This window comes from Rhinopithecus bieti, unplaced genomic scaffold, assembly GCF_001698545.2.
Source record: "Rhinopithecus bieti isolate Rb0 unplaced genomic scaffold, ASM169854v2 scaffold_38631, whole genome shotgun sequence".
NCBI classification, from domain to species: Eukaryota; Metazoa; Chordata; class Mammalia; order Primates; family Cercopithecidae; genus Rhinopithecus; species Rhinopithecus bieti.
The window spans coordinates 1,731,139-1,748,812 of record NW_016817145.1 but is presented as its reverse complement, the minus strand read 5'-3'; the positions used below and the strand labels follow the sequence as shown (position 1 = coordinate 1,748,812).

Below are 17,674 nucleotides of genomic sequence, written 5' to 3'. Positions count from 1 at the left end.
GAAATGTGTGGCACCTCCGCACTTCCTCTCTTGCTCCTGCTCTTGCCATGTGACATACTGGTTCTCCATTGCTTTCCACCATAATTGTAAGCTCCCTGAGGCCCTCCAGAAGGAGATGCCAGCACCATGCTTCCTGTACAGCCTGCAGAACCATATGACAAAATAAAACCCCTTTTCCTTATAAATTACCCAGCCTCTGGTTCTTTCTTTATAGCCATGAAAGAACAGCCTAACACACCCTTCCTTCCTTAATCTATATCAAAATCAATTCCAAATGAATCAAAGATATAAGCATTAAAAAAGCCATTAAAAGAACTTGGAGGAACACGTATACAAGAAGATTTAAGCAACTTAATGCAGAAATGGTTTTTCTAAGCAAGTCAAAAAATAAAAGATTGATATATTTGAATACATCAGAGCTAATACTTTCTTCACATATATACTCTCAAAACAAACAAAGACAAAAGATAACAAACTGGGGAAAAATAATTGTTGCACTTCACAAAGGCCTAGATTTTATTATAAATAAAGTGTTTTACAGAGAAATAATGAAGACACTAATAATTCAAAAGAAAAATAGAGACCACAAACAAGCAAACCACAGAAAAAAATTACGCAAATGGCTTTAAATAAATGGGATATACAATTGCAAGGATATCAAATGAAAGAAATGTAAATGTAATAAAACACCATATTTTTATCTTTGAAGCTGGCAGAAATGAAACAGTTTGACAATATTTAGCGTTAGCCAATATGTCGGAAAAATCACACTGGTATATTCATATAGTGGGAGTGAAAATTTCATTTTTGAAAGTAAGCCTCATGGATCAGCTGGTCTTTGAGAGTGGTCCAGCATTTTATGTCAGTGTGGAGGACCACTTGGCAACAGCTATTGGACTCTTCAGTGCGCGTAATCTTTAGCCAGCAATTCTATTCTAAGATTTTATTCTACAGATAAGAAAGCATAGCAAAGATGTGTATGAAATATTCATGCAAAAGACCAAAAACAATCTAAATGACCTTCAATGGTGGACTGATGAAATAAAGTTTGGTTCATATCCATAACAGGTTACTATATAGCCACTTAAAAAGAAATGTGCCAATGTCATGTATCTCTTTAGTATATGAAATATACAACCCATGAGACCACTCTATTAAATGAAATAAGCCAGGCATAGAGAGATCAATATCACACATTCTCCCTTGTATGTGGGAGCTAAAAAATTTGATCGCATGAAGGTACAGAGTGGATAGATGGAGAACAGAGACTGGGAAGGGTGAGTTGTGGGGGTGTGGAGAAAGAGGAGAAGTGGGTTAAAGGGTACAAACACACACTAAGATGGAAGGAATAAATTCAATGTTGGATAGTAGAGTATGGTGCCTGTACTCAACAGAAATCTGTGGTACTCAGGCGAACACCCTCAATACCCTGACTTGATCACTACTCATTATATACGTGTAACAAAATGTCTTATGTACCCCATAAATTTGTACACATAATAAAAGAAACATGTTGGCCGGGCGCGGTGGCTCATGCCTGTAATCCCAGCACTTTGGGAGACCGAGGCAGGTAGATCATGAGGTCAGGAGATTGAGACCATCCTGGCTAACATGGTGAAACCCCGCCTCTACTAAAATACAAAAGTTAGCCGGGCGTGGTGGTGGGCGTCTGTAGTCCCAGCTACTCGGGAGGCTGAGGCAGGAGAATGGCGTGAACCCGGGAGGCGGAGTTTGCAGTGAGCTGAGATCCCGCCACTGCACTCCAGCCTGGGCGACACAGCAAGACTCCATCTCAAAAAAAAAAAAAAAAAAAAAAAAAAAAAAAAAAAAAAATGGTGTAATAACCTTCTCAGAAAAAAAGGGAAAGAAAAGAAACATGCAAGGCATGGAACAGAATACATTGTACAAACCCATTTGGCGAGGGAGAAAAGACAAGTTGGATAAAGATAAACAGAGAAGTAGGTAACTAGACAGACCGACAGATGGACATAGCTGAATATGCATGGACCACTTCTGGAAGGACTCACAGAAAACCTCTGGGGGAAGGAATAAGGTCAGTAGGCTGACTTTTCACGGGACGTTTTTGTTCTATTAAAAACAAATTTACCATCTGCACATACTGCTTTTTAAATTCAAAACTAAGTAAAATTTTAAAAATGATCTAGTGTAATGCAGTATAGCCTTCAAAAAATTCTCTGTAATAATAATAACAATGTTAGTAAAATAGTAAGATTTTCTATTTGGTTAATGCTTTCATTATTAAAAGGCATGCTATTTAAAATGAACACCCAGAATATGAAAGAATAACTCAACAATTCAGAAGTGAGGTAGGTTTAGTCTTTTAGGTGGGAAGAAGCTATTCAACTTTAAAAGCCTAAACTTTATTTATTAAGAAGTACATTATTTTAAAAACATGGGTACCAAGGAAACTTGGGCAGTCTAAGTTCATCTGTAGCTAGAGCCACTCCCTGCCCATCCCCAACAATGTATTCAAATTCAGTGCCAAAAGTTACTTATTAAACACAAGAGATATGCCTGGAGGAAAACCGGTGTAAACTTTGTCTGTAGGAGGACTGATCTCTTAATGAAATACAGAAAAACCATCTCGGAAAAAGGAAAATGGGCAATCATCATGTAAGTACTCATTGCCTTTGGGAATTGAGTTTAATTTTGGTTAGCATGTGGAAGAATTTAAAGTACAAAATCATGACTGATACTTGTATACTTTATCACTATGATTACCCTTTAATATTGGTTTTAGCAACAGCATACCATGCTTTTAAAATGTATTGAGGCGGTGGCTCACGCCTGTACTCCCAGCACTTCGGGAGGCCAAGGCTGGCGGATCACTTGAGGTCAGGAGTTTGAGACCAGCCTGGCCAACATGATGAAACACTATCTCTACTGAAAAAAAATTAAAAAAATAAAAAAATTAGCTAGGCGTGGTGGCATGTGCCTGTAGTCCCAGTTACTCAGGAGGCTGAAGCAGAAGAATCATTTGAACCTGGGAGGCGGAGGTTGCAATAAGCCGAGATTGTGTGCCGGCACTCCAGCCTGGACTACAAGAGCAAAACTCCGTCTCAAAAAAAAAAGCTTTGGGAATATATTTTTCCCTCATTGGCCAAAAATCTCTTAAGAGGGTCTAAAGAGAAGGAAGTATGTAAAATAAGGTGGTAAATAGTGCCTTGCAGAGAGCAAATGGTTAATATGTATCTGTAGAATGTATAACTAAAGCTATTAGTTTGTAGCAAATTTGTATAAAACTTCATAAACTAAGCCCATTCAGAGTTATGTGGGAAACACAGGTTCATGTTGCAAATACTAATAGACCAAGGTAAATACTCCTGTAAGTCCATACAACTTGGATTGAAAGGTGAAAATATTCCAGTATTATTTCTAAACATGCAGATATATGGAAGGGACTTAATACTTTAAATTTCTTTTGAAATGTTTAGGCTCCTGAATAGTGTGTCTATAAATTGTTAATGACTAAAAACTGACTAAAACACTACCTTTTGGAACCAACTACACACAAGACAGATCAGAGTTGAATCTTGAATATTTTTTACACTGAAGTATATCTAAAGCTATTCCAATACAAATCTTATTAAGGTTTTATGTACCTGCTATAACTTCCCACAGCAAGAATGATCTATTTCATGCACACTGCGAGCAGAGAATAAAACTCCAAAACTTTCTGAAACCTGTTACTTTGTCTATAAGGTTTTTCCTTCACTATATATTAAACCTGCACTCAGATGTTTACAAACTTACAAATATATTCTTAGGAAAGGCATTGTTTTTTATATCATCTACAAATAGCATTTTCATACCAGCAGAGATTATGAACCATCCATTCATTCAGTGTATCTTTCAGAGAAACTGAAACCTACTTTTCAAATACTTCTGATAGATGCAGAGCACCCCAGGAATAATCACTGGACTCTGCATTCACAGCTTAGGAGGAGAATTTTGTCTTTTGAAAGTCAACCCAGGGGGCAGCTGGCCTTTAGGAGTGGACCAGCATTTTTACGTATTTTTTTTTTTGAATCCTCAGAGCCAGTCATACACCCTCTCAGAAGGCAGTCAACAGTTGTCCAAAGGGGACACCCAGCCCTCGGTTGTCGTGCAGCCTCTCAGCCACCCATCAGGGAATGGAAAGCCAGAGGTCCCACAGCCTGTAAGCACTTTTATTTTCCCTCCACATCGTAGGCATGACCCCTGCTGTCTCTTGGGGCCAATATGAGCCCCCAGTGACCTGTCATGTTGGACCCTCCACCAGCCACCAGCAATCATCAGGTGTGACTTCCAAGCAGGGACATTTTCCCTGCAAAAGTTTGTTACTGTATTTACAAGTATTGTAAAAACGAACTTTTGTGGGGGCTTAGTTTCTGTTCCCAACAGTGTCTCATTAACAACCCCTTAAAATCAAGCGCATGAGACTACACCAGGACCACTATGACATTTCAGAAAATAGTAAAGGAACTTAACGTGTGCACAAGGAAAGAATATATGTAAAAAGGTAAATACAAAATCCTTTTAAAGAGCAAAACATTATCCCAGTAATGGCTTAACTTATTTGCATTAGAAAGTTACTTGAATATGTACAAACGTAAAACTAGAATGCTGGTGGTTTTGAAACAACTACATAACCAAAACAAATACATAAATTAAATGATAGTGTTATAAGTCAATGCTGTTTAAATGTATGTTATCAACATAGTGTAATAGACAATGTTATTTTGTTGAGATTAAATGGCTGTGCTCAACATGAAATGGTCCCAATGGCTATAATGCTGGGATTTTTTGAGTTATACTTGGTTTTTGTTTTGGTTTGGTTTGTTTTCTGAGCATCAGCAAATCTAAAATATGGTGTGGTATGTGACTTCTGAGTTCTTTTATCATATTTCTCTATTGAACCTACTGAGACACTTTCATTTGTAAGGCTCCTTGTAATGCCATGGGACCTTCTCTCAGCTCACACACATGGTGTTTCTATTAAATCTCCCTCTGTTCACTCTTCTTTATTCATTAGCCTGCAATAATTGAAGTATGACTATTTGGCATATAAACAATCATAAATACAAACACAAATGCAGACATTGAAATCATGTGCCAGAACTTGGTCACCTTGATGATCTAGTGTGCTTTATGTTAATTTTTAAGTTATTATCAGCATGAAATACGAAAGACTCCTAGAAAAGTTTTTAGCCCCCCAAGAATATGTCCACAGACCAGGGGCCATAGATAATTGACATCTATTATTGCAGAGCCAGTAGAATATTGGCCAGGAAATTGCATTTTTCAAGGTGCTATCATCTGAAATCCTAACCAATCCTGAAATGAAAATTACTTGTGTGCTATCCTCAATTCTTTTGCCACTATTACTGATTTTTTTGAACTGAAGACCTAGTGTTGCTAACTAACCTATTTGGAGCAGCAGCAACCAAGACACCGGGTCATTATCATTCGCCAAATCACACAATGTTCAAATAATTTCCTTATCCTGGAGGACATGTCCTTGAGTCCAGTGAGCTTTGCAGATAGAGTGTACACAGAGAGAAAGATCAGATCAGTGGAAAAATCTGCTTAGGTTTAGCTAGATGACTTTTCTATTGTCTAGGTTGTTTTCACAAGAATCACTATCTAGAGAAAAATACAGAAGTGAGATCGATATTAAGATTACTTTACCATGGGAGTGTGGCTAGAGGATATGGGCAGAACGACAGAGGGAGGGAGACCTAGTAGAGCCATTGATAAATGTGGAAATAATCACAAACTCAAATGGACTCATGATTTCTGGGAAATTACTTGCAAGGCTAATGAACAGGCACTAGAAAGGACTACAGCCCTGCTACTCAAAGTATGGTCCCTGGATTTGTAGCGGCATCCACATTGCCTGGGCACTTGTTAGAAATGCAGACGCTCAGCCCACTCAGATCTACTCATTTTAACAGACTTGTCAAGTGATTTTCAGGCACATTAAAATCTTAGAGGCAATGGACTATGGAACGTGTTCTCAAACTTGCCTGCATTGAGATCACCTGAGGAGTTCTAAATGCCACCGATGCGTGGGTCCCAGCCCTAGAGTCTGAATTAATTGGTCTGGTGGTTGTCCTGGGCATCAGGGTTTGTAAGTGCTTCCCAGGTGGCTCTAATGTGCAGCAGAGTTTGAGAAACACTGAAGTGTAGAATATGACTAATCTTACAAGAAGAGCTCTGCACACTGGGGACAAAGGCAGATGGTCATTGCACATGCTCATAACTGAAAACCGATTTGTAAATGTTAGAACATCTGTTCAGCGGTCTGCCACGTTGTTTGTGAACATGCCAAGTTTATGACTTGCTTGTGCCAATGTTTAGCCAACATAAATATTGTCTCCAGTGGGGAACAGTTTGGGACTTGTGGCAGGTGAACACCAGGCGAGCTCAGATGAAGGTGGACCGAGAACACCCAAAAGCTGCATGACAAGTGGGGAAATAGGTCCAGATTCCCAAGAAAAGAAGAGAGGCTCTGGAGACAGGTAAAATATGGCTGGGAATTTGAAATTAAAATAAGTGTGGTCTTAACCAAGGGTTTGCATGAAACTATGATCCCAAATCCAGAAGACCCATAGTCAAACCCTAGCAGAAAGCAGTCGAAATCATTTCAAAAGATCTTTCTTCAAAATAAATAAGATCCTTATTTATTTATTTATTTATTTATTTATTTATTTAAGATCCTCTTAAATAAATAAGATCAGGAAATATTACTTTTTTTTTTTAAACAGGGTCTTGCTCTGTTGCCCAGGCTGGAGTGCGGTGGCACAATCATGGCTCACTGCAGCCTCGACCTCCCTGGCTCGAGCAATCCTTTCACCTCAGACCTCCAAGTAGGTGGGACTACATGTGTGTGCCACCATGCCCAGCTAATTTTTTGTAAAGATAGGTCATCCTATGTTGCCCAGGCTGGTCCCAAACTCCTGGGCTCAAGTGATCCTCCCACCTCAGCCTCCCAAAGTTCTGGGATTACAGGTGTGAGCCACTGCACCTGACCTCAGGAAATCTTTTATCCCGGAAAGTTAGTCCTTCAGAACATCACTGCAAAAGTGTAGGAGGAAGTGAAAGGGCCTCTGATGTCAAAACATGCCATGCACCAAAGCATACCTTCTTCATTTAAAGGTATGCTACATTTAAAGGTATGTACTGCGAAGGGTAGCTACATTTTAGGTATGATTATGCAATCTTAGCCTTTTGGATATTTTGTCTATGGTAGATTAAAAAAAAAAAAAAAAAGCAGCCATTGTAAGGAGGTGGTAAGAAGTCGGCAGAGGACAGATACACTGATAGAAGGAAGAACATGCAAAATGAAACCTCAACACAAGAATTCTAGAGCCACGGGAGTCTGGGGCCACTTGGTGCAGGGGAGAGAATCCTGCATGTCCCAGCAGCGCAAGCCCACCTCCCAGTGCTACAGCCACAGAAACAAGAACCAAAACTAAAACTCTCAGTGGTGATGGTTGTAACTGGAGGTTTAAATGAGACCTTCTGAAATGTTAATGATAATAACTGACATTTATAAGGTGCTTAGTAGACTGTGAGCTATTTTGAGGGTGTGAACAGTGACCCTGGAAGTTGGAGTTCTTCACGCCACCAAGCACTTCACATGTGTTACGTCATTTGGTCTTCATAACAATCCTATCAGGGAGATACTATCATTAGTCCCCCTTTTAAATATGAGGAAAGTAAGGCAAAGAGAGTTTAGGTAAATTGTCCCTAGTTGGACTACGAGTAAGAGGTCAAGCATGGATTTGGATTTAGGCACAAATTTTTAACACTATGCCTTGGGTTCAATAAAGCTTCTTTTTATGCCAAATAGAAGTTTAACCTATTGGGATTTCTGAAACTGTTGAACTGAATCATCACCTTGTCATCTCTTTACCCCTTTCCCTGAGCTTTCTCCATCCCCTACCCCTCAAGCTGGATTGAATGCTCTTCCTTAAGGCTTTCATGGTTCTCTTTGCATAACTATTACTCCACTCCCATGTGGTTTTTTGTCTTGTTTTGTGTTTTGAGACAAGGTCTCACTCTGTTGCACACTCTGAAGTGCAGTGGCACAATCACTGCTCACTGCAGCCTCAGCCTCTCGGGGTTCTCCTACCTCAGCACCTCCATATCCCCAAGTAGCTAGGACCACAGGCGAGCATGACAACGCCTAGTTACTTTTTAATTTTTTGTAGAGATGTGGGGAGAGTCTTCTTATGTTGCTCAGGCTGGTCTAGAACTCCTAGGCTCAAGCAATCCTCCAACCTCAACCTCCCAAAGCGCTGGGATTACAGGTGCGAGCCACTGCGCCCAACAGAGCCACCTGTTTTGTATACCTGCCTCACACTGGACTGATGGTTTCCTGAAAGTAGAACTGTATTTTGTTCACTTTTATATCCCCATCACCAACACAATGCCTGCAGCATGGTAGATGTTTAACAAAATTTGGATAAATTCATCGATGCATTCATTACATTTTCTAAATAAATCTTAAACAAATGAGTGTTTCGCCCAGTTGGAGTTCAAATTCCTATATCTATTTGCATTCCCAGACCAATTCATGTGCAAGGCCCTGGCATCTGTATATTTTTAAACTCCCCAAATGATTCTAATGTATCCAAAGTTGAGAGCCTCGAGTCTAACGTAAGGTATTCTAGTGCAGTAGTTTTCAAATGAGGTCTCCCAGGCCTGCATCATTGGAATAATCTAGGATCTTGTTAGGAATGCAAATTCTGGAGCCTCATCCAAGATCTACAGAATCAAAACTCTGGAGGTGGGATCCAGCAATCTGCATCTGAACAAGCCTTCCACATGAAACTGATGCATGCTCAAGTTTGAGAATGACAGTTGAAGCATAAGTCTTTCCCATGCCCAGGATGGGGCTATGCCTTGGCATTGACTATGGGGAATTCCCACCATTCAACCTGTAGAGATGCTCAGATGATGGCATTGAAACCCGGGTTAGCACCATGCCTTCCTCCCCAGGCTTCTCATCCTGAATGCAGCCTGGAGAACTCCCCCATTCTGCTCCTTTCCCCACCCCACCCAGGCTTCCCTCTTACCCTGCTGCCATGTAAGATGTGACTTTGCTCCCCCTTCACCTTCTGCCATGACTGTGAAGCCTCCCCAACCATGTGGAACTGTGAGTCCATTAAACCTCTTTCCTTTATAAATTACCCACTCTGGGGTATGTCTTTATTAGCAGCTTGAAAACGAGCTAATACAGCAATCATTGGATTCAGGAAATACTCTACATCCAGGATGATTTCATTTTGAGATCCTTAACTAATTACATCTACAAAGACTCTCTTTCCAAATAAGGTGAATTCTGCAGCTGTGAGTAGACATGAGTTGGGTTGAGGAGGTATAGGCATAGGGAAGCCCAAGTCAGAACCAGGCGAGGGAGTAACAACTTGAGTGCTGCTTTTAGCTAGACCACGCTGGAAGCTAGTGGAGAAGGGCTTGGAGAGAAACATGGCCAGAGGCAAGTCAAGCACTTGGGAAGCAGTGGCCCTGGAGAGAAATGAAGACCCTCTGCCACGCTCCGCCCTCATCAGCTAAAACAGCAACAATGGAATTGGGGAGAAGAAGGCAGATCAGAGTCAAATGAACATAACTTGCTAAGCGGATGCGGGAGGTGAGGGAAAGGAAGATGACAGTGACTCCAGGTGTCTTGTCTAGTTTGTATGTGTGCACAGGTGGATGGTGGCACATCCCAGGGATGTAAGGCAGTGACAGATTGAATTTGGTTTGGGGATCTACAGAGTTTGAGATATCTTTGGGAAATATGAGTTCACAGTTGTTTTTGTTTGTTTGTTGGACAACTAGTATGTGTTTGATCAAAAGTAGCATAGCACAGGACTCACTCTGACTTAAATAACAAAGGCATTTAATTGTCAATTCTAACAGGAGCTCTGAATTAAGCTGATTCCAGTGTTGGTTCAGCAGTTCAGTACATCATTAGGGACCCAAGCTATGTCTGCCTTTCTGTCCTGCCACTCTGGATGTATTAGCAATGTCTCCCCGCCTAGGTGCAAGATAACGGTCGTGTGTTCAAGTTAATGATCTCTCAGGATAGTCACAAGCAAGAAGGAAGCAGATGGAGGGAAAAAATACCTTCTTCCTTATGTACCACTCCCCTATCAGGGAGGAGAATCTTTCTACAAAGCTCCAAGCAGCAGACATCCCCTTCTATCTCATGGGCCAGAACTGGTCAAAAGCCCAACCCAAGACTGGCAGAGAAGAGGAGACTCTTGAATCATAATTCATCCCTGAGGCTGAGCAAATCATCTTCTCAGTTCTCTCTCTCTTCTCTCTATGCATTGGCTTCTTTCTCTCCTACTGAAAATAAGCTTTTTCTTTTCCTGGTGTGGGAAGCAAAAGGGGTTGGTAAGAGGGAGGCATGGCCATAGATAGTTCAGGCACCAAGAGAGCTCCATGGCCTCACATAGCTCCAGATTAGCAGCCTCAAGGAAAATCTCTTCTTCCTCTAAGTATCTATAAGATGTCAGGGAAGAATTCTTGTTGACTTGGGTCATGTACCTACCCCATGAATAATCATAGTTAGTAAGGTTGGCTCTATCCTTGGGGATGGAGTATATTGCTTTATCATCACCTCTTTCTTATAACTATTATGTTTATTAATATTACTACTGCTATTACTACTACCACTACTAATACTAATACTACTAGATGGACTGAAATAGAAAGAGGATGCAAACTTGAAGATCAGAAAGAAAGGGAGAAAAATAATTCTCTTTCCAAACAATGGGGACTTGGATGGTAGTGGTAGGAATGAAAAGGAAGATAAAAATGTTTAAGAGAATTTTAAAGAAAGAATTAATAGATTAAAAAATTAATTAACTAAAAGAATTAATTTTTTTGGATCCAATGTATAAACTCTTCTACCAGGGGAAAGAATAACACTCATTGTTTTGATACTGACTGAGAGAGAAATTTGCTCAAAGCAAATTTAGCTATTTCCCCTTGTTTCCTTTTCAGCAAATCAGAACTTGTCCACATACTGTTGATTGCATCCTGCCAGACAGCACATTTGATGCCATGAAGGCCCCGCTCAGCTCCCAATATTCTCACTTTCCAATTCCAATCTGCCCACTTATCATTAACTCTTGAGGATTCCAGAGTATACTTGCTACCTTTTTTCCTGCAAGTAATGAATCCCAAGTTCATACTCTTACTGAATTGGCAAAAGACAAACTTTGGCAACATAAGAAGGAAATGGATCATTCTTTTCTAATGAGAAACGTGCTTCATTTTTCATAACTCCTGAAGGCATGGTTCCTTTCACGGTTGAGAAACAGCCATCATCTCCCCACAACCACTTTATCCTCCAAGTTCTCTTTTGTTGATGCAATACAGCAGTAATTGGATATCTGGAAGTTTAGCACTCTTCAGAGGTCTCCAACTCCCCAAACAATCTGTGGACAACCTCAAAGCAGACAGTCATTTTCCCCAGGACCTAAAATCTTGTTTCCAGATAATGAATGTTATTCCGCTTCTACTAGAAACTCCAAGTTCTCCAGCCCAACACAGCACTCAAGGGCCCCTAAGAATGAGTCAACAGAGAGATGTCACTTGGCCACATCACCCTGCCAGTGTAGGCTGGGATGTTCACAACAATCTTGATGCAGACAAAGAAGCAGGAGGTGACAACAGGTTTCTCACTTTGAACTGATCTCAGCTCACACTCTTCCTCCTAGTTACCTTATCCCAGCACTCATCTTTCAGATTTGTCATCTGGGTTACTTTGCAAAAAAATTAAAGAAAGTAAGACATCATGGTCCATTTCTATTCTTCCCTTTTAAGTTACCACAGCAATTTGCCCCTGGTGACTGGAGTCCTTGCTTTAGTCAGTACCTGAGTGCCATCTACCACCAGAGGCTTGGCCTTCTCCACACTTTTTAAAGAGATCCGTTGACGGAATTGTTACAACTATTTGGCCAGGGTTGTAGACCCTTGGCACATTAGTCCTTGGCACTGCTGACATTTGGGCCCAGGTAATTATTTGTGTGTGTGTGGCGGGGTGGTGGGGGAGACGGTGCTGTCTGTTCTATGCATTATTGTAGGATGTTTAGCAGAATCCTGGCCTCTATCACTAGATATTCCAGTAATACTCCCCTACTCGTGCCAACTGAAAGTGTCTCCAGACATTGCCAATTGTCTCCTGGGAGACAAAAATCGCTCCTGATTGACTGAGAACCACCGCTTAAATAGGAAAACAAGGCTCCAGGGCAAATGTCCTCAGAGTGTCTTTATGTCTCTGGTTCGCCACCAGAAATCACCATTCCTGCCCTTCTGGCCCAGGCACGTCCCTACACTGATTTCTTCTCTTATAACAGGGAAAAGTCAACTTCTCTTGAAGATTGACCCTTGTCCTCCTGTTGATGACAGCAGCAGCCAAGAGGCAGCAGTTTTTCTCAAAACTGTTAGCCCATGAGTAACTTCTTCTTCTTCTTTTTTAAAATTCTTTATTTCCGTGGGTTTTGGGGGAACAGGTGGTATTTGGTTACATGAGTAAGTTTTGGGGGAGCAGGTGGTATTTGGTTACATGAGTAAGTTCTTCAGTGGTCATTTGTGAGATTTCAGTGCACCCATCACCCGAGCAGTATACACTGAACCCTATTGGTAGTTTTTTATTCCTCACCCTCTCCCACCCTTTCCTCCAAGTCTCAAAAATCCACTGTACCATTCTTATGCCTTTGCATCTTCATAGCTTAGCTCCCACTTAAGAGTGAGAACATATGATGTTTGGTTTTCCATTCCTGAGTTACTTCACTTAGAATAGTATTCTCCAATCCCATCCAGGTTGCTGCAAATGCCATTAATTCATTCCTTTTTATGGCTAAGTAGTATTCTATTGTGTATATATATACCACAGCTTCTTTATCCACTCATTGATTGATGGGCATTTGGGTTGGTTCTGCATTTTTGCAATTGCAAATTGTGCTGCTATTAATATGCATGTGCAAGTATCTTTTTCGTATAACGACTCCTTTTCCTCTAGGTAGATACCCAGTAGTGAGATTGCTGGATCAAATAGTAGTTCTTATACCAGAGTGAGAAGGGTTTCACTGCAGAAACCGTCAGTAACAAGGCTGCTGGGCTGCTGGATTTCCTGCCTAGATGAGCAGTGCTCCCGTGGAAAGACGTGGGCTGGAACCATCAGGAGCTGATTGGCTCACCTCTCCTCTGGTTGGGTGTAGTACCCCACTTGGACTCCCTATACCAGAGCTCAGTGCATGGCAGGATGACCACATTGTTTACACTCCTGAGTATACCATCAGTACCTTGGGGTACAATGGTGCCTACCACTTTAAGGCACAACATATTGAAGGGCCTTCAAGTCAGGTCTCCTAGCTCCGACCCAGCCCTGCACTCACCTTTGATAGGTAAATAGATATCACATCAACACGTGTAACCCAGATGGCATAGCCTAAGGAAGCTTGTCTTTCTGTAAAATGACCTAACTATACCAATTTTCGTTAAAAGGCATTGAAATGCCAACATGGAAGCAATCCCAAATGTAAGAGAAAGGTCATGTTTTAATCTAAAGAATTACACTCATTTTTCAGAACATACAGTCAGCATATGTAAGCAAATCATGTTGAGCTGTGATCCAAATGGATGTTTTTCTAGTTTGAGTTTTATTTGTCAAATGATACAAATATTTCTGCCCCTTTAGAGTGATAGCCAAACACTTAGTCATCATGCATGTCACTGTAACACTGCATCTTGGAAAGGAGGTATCAACAGCAATGAACAATTCTGTAACATTCTAGCACTCTACTACGGTGGGCAGAGCTCAAGTTCCCTAACACACTTTCCCAACAGCTCTCTGATCAACCCCCACAGATGAATAAACCTCTAATGTGGGAAGAGGTTCTAGGCATGAAGGAATTAGCTTGCTTTTAGTTGGTGTGAGGTCATGGAGAATCCTAATGAAAACAGCAGTAACTACATGATGAAATACCAAATATTCTTATTCAAACTGTGCTTCAATATACCCAACAGGTTATACTGCCAAATATATATTTTTCTGTTGGGTAGTTTTACTTTTTGCTCTGGCAAGCAATTAAGTGGATTTTAATTTAAAAAAAAAAAAGTAAGGCTTTTTAAAAATCAAATTTATTGTTCCAAGGAAATCATGCCCAAGAAGCAATCGCCTTAATGAAACCCATATGTCACTGATCACCCAAGATTCATGCTTCAGATGTGAATGGCCCCTCTATTTTGTTTCAAATTGCCCATCAATCTCTACTTACCATGTCTGTGGAAATGTTACCAGGATATTTTCTGGCTCTGAATTTATGAACGTTAAAAATACAATAATTCGCATTCGTACTAATTGGCTTCAAAGTGCAAATGAGTAACCAGTTAGAGGTAAAAGAACATTGTTCTGAGAGAGAGAGGAGATGGGTGTTTCCATAAGGTGACCCTGGGCAGGTGACTTAACAACCAGGCTTCAGTTTCTTTATTTGTAAATGAGGGGATTGGATACATTAAATGTCTCCCAAACTTCAGATTTAAGTACAAACTTCATGATTGTTGCCAAATACGTGGGTCACCTCTTCTACTAATTACTCTGTTAATTATTTTAAATACTCATTTTTTAATATAAATTAATTGATCTTAAAAGGGAATTTTATACTGATACCATAAATGGAAAATTAATATCAATTGACATAAATGTAGATAACTAAATGAAAGCAAAAAGAATGTATTAAATGCTAACTAAATTTGATATTGCCAGTTGAAGGGTAAGGTCCTATTCTCTGACTAAAAAAGGACCTGTCTACATGGTCTACATGGGATACAGTGGGAGTCCACAAAGTAAATAATGAGGCTTTGTGGGCCACAGAACCTCTGGTGCAAGTAGGTAACTCTGCCATTGTAATGCAAAGAAGCCATAGACCAAATGTAAATGAATGGGTTGGTTGTGTTCCAATAAAACTTTATTTACAAAAATAAGTAATGGGCCAGATATGGCCCTCAGTCTGCAGTTTGCCAACCCCTGGATTAGATGAGTGTGAAAGACCCACTATCACCAAGCAAAGACTTAATCAGAAGAGTTGGGAGAGAATTTTAAAAGGAGTTCCTTTCCTAGTTGGAGGTCCAATGGCTTTAACGTTCCATGTCACCCATTTGGAAAAACCTGGGTTGAATTTTCACTTTAAGATTTCATCCTAAACCTCTTCCCTTTATCTTTAGCATCTTGGATAAGGTCAAGGATTTCTTACTTGTGCAAACCCTCAGCACATTTCTAAGTTGTCTTCCTCCTTTACTGGGATGTCAATGGGGAAAGTTTCTAATTTTTCTCAGACTAATGGTTCTCAACCCTGGCTGTTTGTTAGAATTGTCTGGGGAGTTTTAGAAATACTTATACCTGATATACCACTATACCTCAGATTCTGATTTCGTAGGATTAGACTGGGAGCCCAAATGATTTTGAGTGCAACCAGGGTTGAAAGGCTACTAATCCATATCTCGGCCAGGTCACCTTCCTCAGAGTCCATTATTTCCTCCATTTGGTATTGAATTCTAAGAGCCCCAAACTCTATTCAGCTCAAACTGTTTCACACCCGAAGGTCTTAGGACTTCACTTTCATTTGTGATTCCCGTTATTTCTCCAGCTGAGGTATGATTGAGCCCTCCCAGACACCTTGGTTAAATCTACTATTCCTCTTTTCATTCTCTCTGCTTCATCACCCTAGAAGGCTTGACACTATTCTCAGCTCAAGATTTCCAGCCAAATAAGTTTCCTGTTCCATTCTTCTGTCCCTACTACTGCCACTGACTCTGACATTAATACAAACTGGGTGCAAGACAAGGATGCAAAGGGAAAGGCATTCATTGTATTCTGTAACATACAAAGGAAGAAGATTCCTCCTCCCATGGAAAGGAAGAGACCATTTACCAAGTACTTACAATGTGTCAGGCATTGTGCTAGGTGCTGGGGATATGAGAATGAACATGACATAGACCTAGCCTCCAAAAGGCTTACAGTCTAGGGAAGGAAATAGACTAATAAAAAAGCATGATAATGTACCTGTAAAATGATCTGATTGAAGACTCTAGAATGGAGTGTAGCACAAAAGAGAAAGTCAGTGGTATGCTAGAAAATGTCTCACCTCCAGCTCTCTAGGAGAAAACAAAAACCTAATTTGTGGTGCTTGCCAATTTCCATGGTGTAAATACTTTCACCGTGACTGATTTCAAGTTACTGGCATGATCTCGCTGAGCAGAATTGGGAAGAGATCACACAATTGGCTCTTGCCAGCTTGTAAAGTCAGCTCCAGCTAGCACAGCCAACCATCCTGGTTTACCTGGAACTGTCCCAGTTTTAGCACTTAAAGACCCACATTCCAGGGAACCCCTCTGTCCTGGGCAATCCAACAGTTTAGCTTCAGCACACCACTGGAAGAATTCGATTCTTCCCGAGAGGATCAGGAATAGTTTCAGAAAGGGGAGGCTCCAGCTTATTTGCTTAAGTAGAAACATTCTCCACTGTTGCCAATGGAATCAATGGAAACCAAGTGTTTTTTTTTAAAAAAAAAAAAGGAGGGTCACGAGGCTCTGTGCTGTCAATCTCAAGTTTCTTTGGTCCTCCGAAGACTCAGGAAGTTACAGGGAGGAATCCACTTGCAGCATCCCCCCTTTTTCCGCCCCTGCCTCACACTGATGGACATGTTGGGAATCAAACAACTCAGCAATCCATTTGCATAGATTCTGTCAAGCAAGGAGAAGTGATATTTTACCTATAAATATATTTGGCAATTTATCCAGCCAGAAAGCAGGCACCCATAAGAAGTAAGCATATTGGAAACCTTGGCTGTCCCACTGGCTTCATGTCTTTTCAGTCTCCAAAATGTGTCTGCTAAAATTCAGCCCCCTGGCACACTATAGTCCTTTAGCTATGATCCCTCCTCTACTTGAAGGGAAAGATACTTTAGGAAAGGGAGAACTGGAAGACTGGGTGTGAAATGAGGAGGAGAGGAGAAGGAAGAAGTTTTCTAAGGGCAGAAGGGCCACTTCCTCCCCTGCAAGTCCTGACTCATCATAATGAAACCTCCCTGTCCAGCATTCTGACATTGTCTTATTTAATCTTCCTGAGATTCTTCAGGGTGGGCAGGTATTGGTCCCAGTTTACAAATGAGAGGCAGAAAACATGATTCCATTAGCATAGGAAGGAATATTGGGAGCAGAATTTGACAATAGTGCCTCTCCTGCATACATACTTTGCTCACTGGGAGATGGCTGTCTGTTTTGCCTTGCAAATAGTTGTGACTTCATTTTCATTTTACTTTCTATTTTCTCATCATCAAGAATATTTATTGATCTGACAGTCATGCAAGAGGTTCTTGGCTTCCCTGGTCACTGGACAAGTCTCAGGTCTCAACTAGTGTTTCTGTAAAAGACTATCATTCTAAGAGTTGAACTGAGCTTTTCTTTCTTTCTCTCTCTTTCTTCCTTTCTTCCTTCCTTCCTCCCTCCCTTCCTCCCTTCCTCCATTCCCCCTTCCCTTCCCTTCTTCCCTTCCCTTCTTCCCTTTCTTTCTTTCTCTCTCTCTTTCTTCCTCTCTCTCTTTCTTCCTCCCTCCCTCCCTCCCTCCCTCCCTCCCTCCCTTTCCTCC

General features: G+C 40.9%; 1 protein-coding gene across 2 annotated transcripts in view; it reads left to right on the top strand.

The window, feature by feature from the left end:
* The first annotated feature begins 2,530 nt into the window (after positions 1-2,530).
* Positions 2,531-17,674, top strand: part of ANXA13 (annexin A13) — a 58,480-nt gene continuing 43,336 nt past the window's right edge. Inside the window, exons 1-2 of one of the 2 annotated variants that reach the window (XM_017855895.1) lie at positions 2,531-2,634; positions 4,058-4,180. In XM_017855895.1, coding sequence (XP_017711384.1) covers positions 2,620-2,634; positions 4,058-4,180 — 138 coding nt within the window. In that variant the 5' untranslated portion in view covers positions 2,531-2,619. The remainder of the gene's footprint in view (positions 2,635-4,057; positions 4,181-17,674) is intronic. The other variant, XM_017855896.1, reaches the window with a different exon arrangement.